Below are 12,690 nucleotides of genomic sequence, written 5' to 3' on the forward strand. Positions count from 1 at the left end.
GCGAAAGAAATCCCAAGATGGGTATGAACAGGTATCCATACATAAAGTGGGTAGCTCCACACTATGTTCATGTCGCCCTCGTTTCCGCCTTTTCTTGTCAGAGCCCAGAGGAAATCAAACACGACCAGCCCTTTTGCTGTACACATACTAGGTTCCCGACAGCTCACCTCGGTTGGGTCCTCATGCTGTCTCTTCTTGCATCTCCCAGGCACCGTCGGGGAAACACGTCCATCTATCATGATCATCATCCCCCCCCCCCCCTCCCTCTCATCCGTCTGTCCGATCCTCTTCCCCAGGAGCAGCCAATGATCCGTCCGGGGAACCCGGCCGTGCCCTTCATCCCCCCCTGTCCACCCCTTGTACGCCGCAGCAGGCACGGGCTGTACCGGCGAGGGTCTCATCTTCTTCGTCTATTAAGTAACTCCCCCAAAACGCGGCCGCAAAAAAGAGGGGGCGGCGTTTTCTTTCTTTTTTTTTTTTTCCTTCGTTTTCCGGTTTTTTGCCTTCCACGCCGTCGATTCCGGCCTGCGTCCTGCGTCCTGCCCGCCCGCCCGCGTGCCTGCCCGTCCGATGTGCTGTGCCAGAATAGTTATGACGTCCCCACAGGGAAACCCAAGGAGGATGGCAAAAGAACGTCCCACGCAGAGAGAAGAATGAGGCAGCCAGCCTGACGCGTGGAAGCATCTCGCCCATCCAAACATCCTCAAACCCCTCCGGAGCTCTCATGTCGAAGCAGGGTAGCGGATACCTCCCATCACTCATCCAGGGATTAGAGCCAGACCAGAGGCGTTTAAAACCGGTCTCGCCGTCCCCCTCCGCGGCGTCCGGACCGGCGGCCGCCACCGCCCCCAGAAAACGTGGGCAGCGGCTGGCCGTCGAGGCGTGAGCGCGGCGCCTCGTCGCGGTAACGATGGTCATCCTCCCTGGCCCGGTACCGATCGTATCCCTCATCATCGCCCCCACGGCCCCTGCGCGGCGGCGGCGGCGGCGGCGGCGAGGGTGACCTCCGGCCCGGCGTACCACCACCACGATTGTTCCCGCCCGGTCCGCGACCGACACCCAACCTGCGGCGCTCGCGCTCGCGGTGCGGCGGGCGGATGCCGACAAACGCCTCCTTGCCGCGGTCGACAAAGTCTTCGCCGTTTTCAAAGGTGTAGCGGTTGATCTCGTCCGGTCTGCCCAGGTCGCGGCGGCGGTCCTTGGTGACGTGGGCAAGGATGTTGGCGAGGCGGCGCTGGGCGACTTCTTCCGACACCGGGCGGTAGTGGAGAGGCGGGTGGGCACGGGTCGTACGAGGTTCTCCGGCATTGCTGCGGAACCTATCACGGCTGCGGGGGACGCGCTCGGGGCGGTCGGGGCGGTCGCTGCGATCGGGCTCGCGCTCACGCTCACGTTCGCGCTCGCGCTCGAAGTCGTCGGCGGCCGGACCTGGTGGTGGCTGGCGGTAGTGGTTCGTGCCGCGGCCGCGAGGGCCTAGAGGCGCTCCCTCGACGCCGGAAGGGGCGCCGCGCGCGGCAGGTGCGGTCGGGGCGGGAGGCGGTGGCATAGCAGGCTGGCGGGTCGAGTTGCGGCGCACGGGCTCCGCCTCGACGTTTACCAGCCTGGCGACAATTTCGCCGTTCTCGTCGGGTTCGTAGAAGACTTCCCAGCGAGCCGAGGATCCGCGGCCGCCTTCGGCCAGCTCCTGCTCAATCCACTCCGCCACCTTGTCCTCGGGGATGAAGTCGACCCAGAGCTCCTTCCTGTTGCGCTCGTTCGGCCAGACGGTCCCATGCAGGGTTGATCGCACGCGCGAGGCCGCCGAGGTAGAGGTGAACCTCACCAAGGCGTGGGTGCGGATCTGATCCAGGTGGAAATCGACGATGCAGGCGGGATCCGGAGCAGCTCCGGGAAGCGCGGCGAGGTCGACCAGGTAATCTCGCAGCTGGTTCTCCCGCAGCGGCCGCATGAAGTTCTTGATGTACAGGGCCGGAGTGGCGGGGTGCTGGGCGGGTGAAACATCTCGGTCGTAGTCGACCATTGGCTCATCGCGGTCGACGTGCCGTTCACGAGATGGCGAGGTGGGTTCGCGGGTGCGATGTTCGTCGTCGTCGGCCCTGCCATTTTGGGTGCGGGCCTTGGAGGCCATGTCTTCCTCTGCTTCGTCGTGTGACGCGGCGGTTGCCTGCGGCATCGGTTCGTCGTGAGAGGACGGTTGCGCGTCAGAAGCCAGCTGACTGGTGGCTTGACGAGCGTTGGCGGCGGACAGGGCAGGTTCGCGCGACTCTGAATGGTCGCTGTCATTTGACGGGTTGTCAGCGCGAGCCCGCTTTCTGGAAAGGCCGTTCTCCGGGGGCGGGCTGCGTGAACGACGCTTGCGACCGGCGGCGTCGCCCACGATTTCGGATGCGGGAATTGCATTGTCGTCCATGGGATGATCTTCTGCAGGTTCGGTGGGAAGTTGGTCGGCGGGTGCGGCGTCGTCGGTCTTCACTTGCTCGTTACTCCTGGCCAACGCGTCGTTCCCCTCTTGGTCGATCTTTGGTTCGTCGAGCGCACCAGCAGGGGCATTGTTATTCTCGTCGGCGCTCTGGTTGGGAGCCTGGTCGTCGGTGTCGCCTTGGTCTTCGACGGCTTCATCGCGGGGCTCTAAGCTCTGGTCTTGGTCGGCGTGTTCGTTTTCAAACGCGACCAATCGATCCACCAGATCTGCTTTTTTGCCGGCCTGCGACAGATTCCGTTTCTTTAGCTCCTGGCGCAGCTCGACCACGGTTAGCCGACTAAAATCTGTTGCCGCCATGCTGGGTCGTCGTGGCGCGTCGCGTAGGGGGAGCAAACGGATGATGAGGGGGGAGGTGGATGGAGTCGCGTTGGCGTCGCGGTGTCGGGGAAATGGTGTTGTGAAGCAGGAGCGAAAAAAAAGTCACCACTCCCCCAAAAGAGCACGCTGAGCACTCCCAAAAGAGCTGAGGCTTGGGGAGGCGACAGGGATTTCCTTCGACCCACTGCCAGGAAATGGGAACCTACGCAGTACCTACCTACCTACCAGCCTTGTGCCGAGTGGGGCAGTGGGGCAGTGGGACACCTTCTTTTTGGATGCCGAACCCCACATCTCCGAGCCTGCAAACCTTGTCATCGCAACCTCATCGTTCTTCTGCGTGGTACGTGCTGTCGGTACAGGGTCGGGGCCCAGCTTGGCCCTCGCCCCGGCCTCATGGAATCACTGGACATGGGGCTTGAAACGTTTCTATGCCCAGTAAACCGTCGTGACAATCGCTCGTCTGTTGGTGCAGGTCTTTCAAGGCCTTAATGCTTGACACCCGGAATGAAAGCTTCTGAGACGGCTTACAAGGCTCCTCCATCTGGGGCCCAATCCGCTCTGCTGTTTCGCCTTCATTCGCCAGTTTGGCCCTTGGGTTGGGTTGGTGCATACATCGGTGTGCATCAGCATCCATGATGTCGTGGCCGCCGGAAACAGCAAAGTCCGTTCTGGTACACATTACTGGCATCTGAATCATCTCTTTTTTTTTTCTTTGTCTTTGAATTCATGAACATGAACTTGTCCTGATCCGGACCACCCTGCCATTGTTCCCGAGTCCGGCATCACAACGACAAAGGAGAAGTCGCGGATGTGACACCTGCCCCAAACTGCTCTCAACTCGGAGTATTGTTCCCGACGCAAATTGGATTGCGTCAGACTTGGACTTGTCCATACCGGTCGTCCAGCAAGCTAATCTTCTTCCCGAACTGCCAGCCAACCACAGCTTCAACAACGACGATAACACCCCCACCGCCCCTCTGGACCAGCGTCGTCTCCCCAGCTTGGATTCCATTTACGGGCTTTCGCCATGGAGTACATGACGATCCCACTGGGCCAGAGGCGAAAGACAATGCAAGCCGCCAACACCCCTCTGACGGACCCGACAACAGAGCCACCCTCCTGCTCGCCCGCCGCCGGTCAGGATGTGGAAGACCTAGACATGCCGGACGCCGACGAGGATACCAACAGCGAAGACTCGGCTCTCCCCGACAGCCCCAACCACACCTCGGTCGGGAGCCGCGATGGCGACAACCTAGCCCTCCCGGCCGGCGTGCTCCCACCGCCGCCCAACATGCCCTGGAGGCATAGGCTGGTCCAGGCGCAGCGGGCAGGGGCGCGCGTGGTTGCCAAGGACGAATATGTCGACGACATGAGCGACAATTGGGACTCGTACGGCGACATCCCCGCCGCCCTCGAGGAGTACAACGCCAAAGCCGCGGGCCTCGAGGGCATGGAGAACTGGAACGCCGACCAGCGCAAGCTGCACAAGCTCATCTACATGCGCGGCTTGCACCCGATATTGCCGTCGTGGTGGCGTGTGAGCTTCAAGATGTGGGGGGTCACCCAGCCCCATCTGGATGATCTCTTCACGCCCAAGAACAGTAGGAAGGGGGTGGCAATTCATGCGTATGGGAACGAGGTGGCCGGTAAGCGCCGCGAAATCCATGCCCGGGCTTGTATATCCCTTCGCGATGCTGACCGGCCGGTCATGTTGAACAGCTGCCAAGGCCCTCGAATCCCTCTTCTACCTGTCCCAGACAGTGACCGACTATGAAGAAATCGGCTACGAATCCAAGATCGCCCCGACGGTTGTCAAGACCCTGCGCGGCTACATCCAATGGGCGCTGCGGGACGCCGGCATCGACAAGCACAAATCGCTGCTGAACATGCTTGTGCGGTCCTATCCGCCCGAGTTCATGGATGCGGCACCCGCGCCGTCCGGGAGCGACCTTTCCTCCCCGGACGACAGCTCCGGCGACTATGATGACCAGTTCGCCGAGGACCGGCGCGTCCAGCGCTTCACCCGCGCCGTCTCGCGCGACGTTGAGCGCCGGCTGCGCCAGCTCGGCCAGCGGTGGCGGGACTCGCTGCAGCAGCAGGAAGACGCAAGGCAGGCCAGGATGCTCTTGTCGCCGGGCCGTCGGCGCCCCCAAGCGCCTACGCTGTACGCCTTCGCCGTGATCCAGCACATTGTGCTCCTGGCCAGTCACGACCCGAACCGCGGGGAAAACGGCCCCGTTGTGGTGCTGGAGCAGGTCCCGCTTAACGATCGGAGCCAGTGGCTCTGGAACGCTCTGTCGCTGGCCCTGCCGGTGAACCTGGCAAGAGATGCGCTATGCCAATTGTGGGACACGGGGAACATTGTCGCCCTTCAGCCGGGCGCTAAGGATGACCCGGACTTGTGAGGAGCGACTTTCATGGTAGGGTTGCAGATCGGAGGCGGGGCTTTTCAATCGGGAGGGTTTTTCGTTCCATGGTCGGTTGACATGTGTATTCTGAGAGATTGTGATGCCACTTGGGAGCGTATCGGCGGGATAGGAGCTATTGGCTGTTTGTTTTTCCTGACAACTCGAGGGGATGGTCTCGAGCATGTTTGGTGGTGAAGAAAATCTCTGCCCGGTCGCGACGCTTGAAGCTTCCACTCTCCTTGGGTTTCCCGTTCGCGAGCAACATGGTCTGCGACCCCCACACTCGCAGACGGAACTTTGAGAAGGTTTTGCTGTGAGCCGTGCCAATCAGAGAATTCATGATTACTAGAACCACTGCACCGTTGCTGGTGGGGTTGAGGGTAGATCTTTGTGATAACTTTACCGTGACGGTGGATCATCCATGAGCGCTAAAATCGGGCCCTCCCCTCTGCTGCCGTTGTTTTCCTTCTGGGCCGGTTCGGGTTTGGTGTGCGCCAGATGCCGTGTTCCCCGCCGACTACATATCTACCTACATATATATCTCCCTTCCTCTCTCCCTCTGTGCGCATGTGTGTCTGTGTGTGTGTGTCTGTGCTGTAATCGACCTGATCGATCCGAGGCTGTGATGAGGTTTGTGTCTGGGAACTTTTCTTCTCGGTTCCCGTTTCGGTCGAAGCGTCGTTCCGTCAGCGGCGCCGGCCCCCCTCCCCCCTTTCTGTCCCCGAAAGATCGGTGGGTTGCGCTCGGAACTGATAAAATTGCTTGGCGAAGCGGTGGTTTGGAATCAAACAACCAATGGGATCGCCAGCCGATTCCGCCGAAGGAAAGTCCCGAACCCACCCTTTGTTCAGAGCCAAGGTCTGGGGAAGAAGCCGAGGGAAGCTTTGTTGGGAGGGAGAGTGAGATCAGAGATGGCCGCGATGATCTGATAATCAGGCTGACAGCCCAGTTTGCCCCTTTTGGGTTGGTCATGCGCCTCGCATCTTGGACGTGATTCTGGGGATCTCCGGCATAGCGAGACTGGATGACATGACAAGTTCCATGAGTCTCGTTCCGTGACGCTGGTGGTGGGGGATTGTTGCCTTGGATCACTCGTTGTTCCCGATTCGCAATCAGCGGGGTGTTTGCTCGTCAGGGCAACACGGAGAAGGGCGAGACTCAGATTCTGGGTCTGAGGGTCGAACATGCCTCGAAATCGTGGCGGCATTCCGGATAACCTGGAAGCTCGAGCCCCAATCAACGACGACATGCCCGCTACGCGGTGCGAAGGTGAGAAGTTAGGCACCGACTCCCCCTTTCAACCCTGCTCGCTTGCTGAAGACGGAGGACGGAGCATGGTGTTACTTTCGGGGCGGAGCTGAGAGTTTCGCCCTACGCAATGTGGGACGCTGGTTGCCGGCGGACCACTTGTCACCGAGTCTGCTGACATTGGGTAGCCCGTGATTGGTTGGGAAGGATCAAAGTGGGTCCCATTAACCTGGATGGGTGAGCGGCTCCCTTTCATCAAGGCTGGCCTCTCGGGTCATGTTGTCCGCCGCTTGTCAGATCGCCGCCCGCTGCTGCTGGCATTTCTTCGTTTTTCGTCGTTTTGTGGTTAGCGAGCCTCTTGACCTTGGTCCATCCTTCGGCTGTTCTGTTCGGTGGGATTTGGTGGTTGATCCGCGCCCCCCAAAAATCGAGATCCAGCTGGACCCCTCGACCTCGCGACTCGTTTACACGATTCTCGGATTGGAAATCGCCTCATTATCCCCCTCCATCAGATAAAGTTGCTTTGTGGATCCGGGGAAGTGTGCCAGAGGTCCCACCCCTTGCGAGTGCTCAGCCCCCAGCAGCGACTTTTCAAACGAGCTGCTCGTTGTCGTCTCTCTCGACATCTCGTCAACTTCGCTGGCGATACTGCCATCAGAGACGCTCCGCATCGATCGCACCCGCGGGCTGTCACGGCTTTCGCTTCTTTCTTTCCGTACGACGCTGCGTTACACTGCATCGCATTTCCTCTGTGGCTCCCCCCAGAGGCAACGCGGATATTTGGACACTGTCCGCCTGACATTCTTGGTGTCTTGACGGTTGTGCTTTGTGGAGAAAAAGGAACCGTTCGAGCAGGCCGCGACCGGTCTCGAGGAGGCCGCTCATCGTCGTCGTCTTGATTTGCCACTTATCATCTGCCCGCCGCGTTGGCATCGCTCCCGCTTTCGATCACGCAAGGAGGCTTATCTGTCGGCTGCCATCCAACGATGGCATTACCTGAAGCATCAACCTCGTCTGTCTCTCAGCCGCCTCCAGAACGCACCCCTGCTCCTCGGCGAACCGCTCTCCCATCGAGGCCAATGTCGTCAAAAGATCCCAAAGACGCCACGCAGCAGCAGGCCCCCCAGGGCCCGGAGCGATCTGCTTCGGATGTGAAGCCTTCCTCGATGCCCGCATCGGCAGCTGCTTCGTATCCTCCGCAGGTTCCCACGCAAGGCGAGGAACCAAGCCAGGCAGCCCAAGGAAAAGGGCAGGCAAGCTCTGGACAAGCATACGGCGGCCAAGTGTGCAGGTGAGTGCGTCAGCAGGAAAAGGGTGGTCAGATCCTAACAGAGCGCAGCAACTGCGGCACCACACGGACTCCTCTCTGGCGCCGGTCGCCACAAGGAGAAACCATCTGCAACGCCTGCGGCCTGTACCTCAAAGCGAGGAACTCCGCTCGGCCCATCAACCTCAAGCGTCCCTCAACCGGGGCTGGTAGCGCCGCCCGCAACACGCCAGTCAAGCTGTCCCCGAAGACGGTTCCGATCCTGCCGAACGCGCCGCTCGCCAAATATGTGACAGCAGATCAAACTCCCTCGGGCTCGTGCCCGGGAGGAGGGAAATGCAACGGTACAGGCGGCGCGGAAGGATGCAGCGGCTGTCCCGCATACAACAATCGAGTCTCCAAGAGCGCGAGCTTGAGCGTCTTGAAATGCCAAAGTGCAAAGCTGCCGTCGTCCAACAATCCGGACGAACCGACGCCGATAGACGTCGCCGCCTTGCAAAGTCAGAGCACAACCGTCCTGATCGCGTGCCAAAACTGCGGGACAACCATTACGCCGCTGTGGAGGAGAGACGAGGCCGGACACACCATCTGCAATGCTTGCGGTAGGCACACCTTCCGGTAACTCTCGCAAGACCGGCTGCTGACTTATCCACAGGGCTATACTACAAGCTTCACGGGGTTCATAGGCCGGTTACGATGAAGAAATCCATCATCAAGAGGAGGAAACGTGTCATCCCTGCACCGGGCGGCCCCGAGTCGGACGGCGGAACGAGCGAACGCGCCGATTCGCCGCCGTCCGAGACAGAACCCCCCAAGGAACGAGGATCGATGAATCCAGATGGATCGGTGAATCTCGGCCTCCGGCGCCGGGCGCAGGAGCCGCCTTTGGCATTAGTCCCCGAGGACGTCCTGATGCAGAACCGACAGACGTCACCGCTGCCATCAAGCAGCTTGGGACAGTACCACTCGTCTCATCAGAGCCACCCCAGTCGTATCCCCGATTCTTTGAACGACGAAAATCGGCTGGCCCCGTTGACGTCCATTCCGATGCCGCGTAACAATCGACAGTCATCGCTCTCCCCTTCGTCGTTTCTCTCGCCGTCGCGGAAGCGGTCTTTTTCGTCGGCCGCAATGGAGCCGAGCAACGCAAGCGAAGCGGAACAACCCAAGCGGCTGTCGTCAATCAAGTCAATTTTGAACCCTGACGCGAGTAGCCCTGGCCGGGAGGAGTACCGGGAGCCGTCACAACCGTTCATGATGACGCCTGTCACCACGGCGGTATCCACCCCGAGCCCCGGGGCTTACTCTCATACCGTGCCGCTGCCGCCTATGCCGCCGAGACTGCCCAGTCCGCGGGAGCTCCTCCAATCAGATGCCGAGAGGGAAAGGTTAAAGGCCGAGAGGCGCGCCGTGTTGGAGCGTGAGAGAGAAATGATGAGGGAGCTGCTGGCGGCCAAGGAAAGGGAGCTTGCCGAGTTGGAGGACTAGACAGACACATGGATTGGATGGATCCGCAATAACGAGGCCACACAGTACTCTCCATTTAGCATGCATTACACAGTACATTCCGGGAGACAAGGGATGCAGCATCGGGGCTTGGAAGCAAAGGGAGCTAGAGGCTAGGGAATTTGAAGACGTGGAGCAATCCGGCATGATGAACAGAGCAATGATGACGTTGAACACACACTAGAGACCGTATAACAGCACCCATAATATAGGCAAAGCCTAGATGCACATGGCAAGTGCAAAGTCGGCCTCCTATGCGCCTTGAGTTCTGAACCGTTAGGTATCGGTCCACCAGCGGCATGGAGGTGCTCTCAGGCGCAAGCTTGGGCCCAACTCATGAAACGCAGCTGTCATGCCAAGACGCTTTGGGGTTGCTGCGCCCGACAACGCGTCGCATGCGAGTTGCCAAGACCCACCTGTTGCGCAAGCAAGCTCCCGCAACCCGCAGCTCCGAACCCAGCTTCCCGGATTTACATCTTCAACCACAGCAACCCCCCATTGTCTGACAGCAAGCATCTCCCGACCAACAAAGACGACCCAAGTCAGCGCGACCTCGATCGAGCGCAGCGATAACAACGCAGCTACAGGTTCTCCTGACGGTCGACCGGCTTCGTTTCACGCCACCATCCGTGCGTCCTCGACTTCCACCGTTGCAGACGTCACAAAGCCCGAACGCGGCGTGCTCAACGCTCCCTGCCCCTGAACCCTCCGCCATCCGGTCGAACAGCCGCCCAACATGGACTTCTCAGATACATTGTGCGTGGGCCTCTCAACCCGGAGCTCTCTTTCCTCAGCAAACACACCTTGTTGCTGGGAGGCTGGATGACGGGCCGGACGAAGGCGGAACAAGCCTCAGGCCGTGTCCTCGCGTTCTGCCGCCCTTCGCCCGTGTGCTCTCAGCCAATACCTGGTGCCTTGTGCTAACTTGCACCCGCGATCTAGCCGCATCGTCAACCTCGCCGTGGCGGTGTTGATGGTCCTGGGTGGTATCTCGCAGTTTTTCCCCACTAGCTTGTAAGCCTCTCTCCGGACGACACCCTCCTCGACCTGTCTAGGGTTCCCAAGGGAACAACATCTTTGCACGCCGCGGATTTGAACCGGCTTCATGCATGGAGATGCGGGAACATGACAAGACTGACTTGAGCGCCTGCTGCGCACCCTTTGACACAGCCAATCGGCCATCATTGGCGTGTACGTGATCGTCTTTGGACTGGGTAAGTGTGTTGGCAACGTTGAATCCTTGGAGGGTGGATGATAGAGATGATGCTGACTGGCGTTTCTTTTCCTGACAGCTACCGGCCTGCTTGGTATGACATCCCCCAACTGCGCGGCTGACCCTTGACCGTACCGTCGACGAGACGTGACCGGCGGAAGCGAACGCACACACTAACAGCACCGGCGTCGTCATCAAGAGTTCCAAATTCCTCCCCAAGTCTCGCGCTACGCCTCGTTCCTGTTCTCGTTCCTCGGCCGTGGTGTTTGTACGTACCTCCCCTCCCGCTGTCCCCTCCCCTGCTACCGGGTCCAGAAACTGACGAAAATCCGCCTGCTCTTCCAGTCTACGTCTTCGTCGGCTGCATTCTGCTCCACGATCACGTGCTCCGCATCATTGCCGGCTCCATCATCGGCCTCATCGGCGTTGCCTATGTCGCCCTCGAGTTTGTGCCGTCTATTGAGCCTCCCGCGAACATGCGCGAGGCGGATGCTGGGTGGGGCGCCGAGCAGGTCTAAGAAGGGAGAGTTTCCTTCGTCTCTGGCGGAGAAAACACTCCTTCAAGGTGGATTCAATCAGGGGGAGAGGGGGGGCGGTGATTATGGGAAATATGGGCAGGTACAGGTTGGTTTTGGTTGAGGCTGGGGGGTAGAGCATGCAGAATCCAATCATGTGCTTTTACGGCGGTTACTTGGGCCGGCTGGGTAGTTTGGATCGCACGGGGGAGTAGGGCGGCATGGGATTGATCTTATCATGTATGATACGTTCAGGGCGGGCACATCCAATCTCGACCTTGAGAGGGATATTGAATGCATGGCTATGGACATTTTCTGGCATTTCCCTACCTCTCTTGTTGCCTGCCTGAGGTAGGGTTGAGGCAGCAGCATCACATACTAGTAAGCCCAACCTTCCGTTGAGGGTTAGGGTCCATGATAAGATCTTTTGACCCTTATCAACCCTGGCTCTGAGGGGCCGAAAGACCAAAAATTTGAGAACGACATCAAGACAAGTGAAACCTCATCTCATCGTTCCCCGATCTTCAAGTCCGAGTTTCAACGGGACGGGAATATTCTAAATCATCTTTGCCATATCTCACTCACGTAAAACTATCTCACAATGGGCAAGAAGCGGTCAAGGGAAGTCGACGGGCAAGGGGATATCCCCATGGAGGACCCTGCCATCCACAAGAAGAGTGATGACGAGGACGACAGCTCAGACGAGGTAAAATAAACACACGTACACAAGCCACACACATGTATCTCTGAGCTGACGGGCCTCGGATTCCCGCCGGACCCTGGATTAGGACATGGATATAATCAACGTCGATTTTGAGCTCTTCAACTACGACCCTCAGATTGACTTCCACGGCGTCAAGACGCTGCTGCGCCAGCTCTTTGACGCCGACGCCCAGCTGCTCGACCTGTCGGCGCTGAGCGATCTCATCGTCGAGCAAAACACCATCGGCTCCACCTGCAAAGTCGACGACAAGGCCAACGACGCCTACGCCTTCCTGACGGTGCTCAACGTGACCGAGCACGCGCCCAAGAAGCCCGCCGTTGCCAAGCTGGCCGAGTATCTGGCGGAGCGGGCACGGGGCGACGAGGGGCTCGCGGCGGCGGGGGTGCCGGAGCTGCTGACCCAGCCCAAGGAGAAGCAGGTGGTGGGGTTGGTCCTCGCGGAGCGGCTGCTCAACATGCCCGCCGAGGTCATCCCGCCCATGTGGTCGTGCCTGATCGACGAGATCGAGGCCGCCGTGGAGGACGGCGAGCCGTACCAGTTTACGCACTACCTGGTGGTGTCGCGGGCGTACCACGAGGTGGAGTCGACGCTGGACCAGGCCGAGAGGAAACAAAAGAAGGCGCGCGAGGAGGCCGAGCTGCAGTACTTCCACCCCGAGGACGAGGAGGTGCGCCGCCATGCCGTCTCGTCGGGCGCGTACTCCTTTGCGCGCGAGGGGGAGGTGGTGGCGGATAGCCGTCGCGCGTTTCAGGAGCTGGGCGTGAAGCCGTGCGGGTTGATGATGCTCATCGAGGCGGGGAAGTTTCAGCGTGCCGTGAAAGCCATTGCGGAGTATGTCGGGACCGGAGGCATGACGATATCGACGAGCACATGAAAGGTCAAGGGATGAGAGAAGAGAAAGGAGGGGGGGGTGGCGCAGGGCGATACAACGACAAGACAGACAACCTGCGAGAAGGATGGACGAGCAACACAAAAGACGAGCCCGAAACAACGAATCATTATTTATATC

At 59.8% G+C, this 12,690-nt stretch overlaps 5 protein-coding genes across 5 annotated transcripts; 4 read left to right on the top strand and 1 right to left on the bottom strand.

Annotated features, from left to right (window-relative positions):
• Positions 1 to 790: 790 nt before the first annotated feature.
• VTJ83DRAFT_4316 (uncharacterized protein) lies at positions 791 to 2,779 on the bottom strand (the record flags this gene model as incomplete). Its single annotated transcript, XM_071010792.1, has 1 exon — positions 791 to 2,779. One exon carries the CDS (start codon positions 2,777 to 2,779, stop codon positions 791 to 793), a length of 1,989 nt encoding a protein of 662 aa, XP_070865766.1.
• A 1,048-nt stretch (positions 2,780 to 3,827) lies between these two features.
• VTJ83DRAFT_4317 (uncharacterized protein) lies at positions 3,828 to 5,205 on the top strand (the record flags this gene model as incomplete). Its single annotated transcript, XM_071010793.1, has 2 exons — positions 3,828 to 4,446; positions 4,520 to 5,205. 2 exons carry the CDS (start codon positions 3,828 to 3,830, stop codon positions 5,203 to 5,205), a joined length of 1,305 nt encoding a protein of 434 aa, XP_070865767.1.
• A 2,237-nt stretch (positions 5,206 to 7,442) lies between these two features.
• Positions 7,443 to 9,211, top strand: VTJ83DRAFT_4318 (uncharacterized protein; the record flags this gene model as incomplete). The annotated part of the gene is made up of 3 exons (XM_071010794.1): positions 7,443 to 7,747; positions 7,796 to 8,325; positions 8,379 to 9,211. The coding sequence occupies 3 exons, from the start codon at positions 7,443 to 7,445 to the stop codon at positions 9,209 to 9,211; spliced, it is 1,668 nt and encodes a 555-aa protein (XP_070865768.1).
• Positions 9,212 to 9,965: 754 nt separating this feature from the next.
• On the top strand, positions 9,966 to 10,960 carry VTJ83DRAFT_4319 (uncharacterized protein; the record flags this gene model as incomplete). Its single annotated transcript, XM_071010795.1, has 6 exons — positions 9,966 to 9,985; positions 10,172 to 10,243; positions 10,400 to 10,443; positions 10,522 to 10,536; positions 10,642 to 10,710; positions 10,788 to 10,960. The coding sequence occupies 6 exons, from the start codon at positions 9,966 to 9,968 to the stop codon at positions 10,958 to 10,960; spliced, it is 393 nt and encodes a 130-aa protein (XP_070865769.1).
• Positions 10,961 to 11,558: 598 nt separating this feature from the next.
• Positions 11,559 to 12,555, top strand: VTJ83DRAFT_4320 (uncharacterized protein; the record flags this gene model as incomplete). Its single annotated transcript, XM_071010797.1, has 2 exons — positions 11,559 to 11,663; positions 11,746 to 12,555. 2 exons carry the CDS (start codon positions 11,559 to 11,561, stop codon positions 12,553 to 12,555), a joined length of 915 nt encoding a protein of 304 aa, XP_070865770.1.
• Positions 12,556 to 12,690: the final 135 nt, after the last annotated feature.

The sequence above is a fragment of the Remersonia thermophila genome, chromosome 4 (genome assembly GCF_042764415.1).
Source record: "Remersonia thermophila strain ATCC 22073 chromosome 4, whole genome shotgun sequence".
Classification (NCBI taxonomy): domain Eukaryota; kingdom Fungi; phylum Ascomycota; class Sordariomycetes; order Sordariales; family Chaetomiaceae; genus Remersonia; species Remersonia thermophila.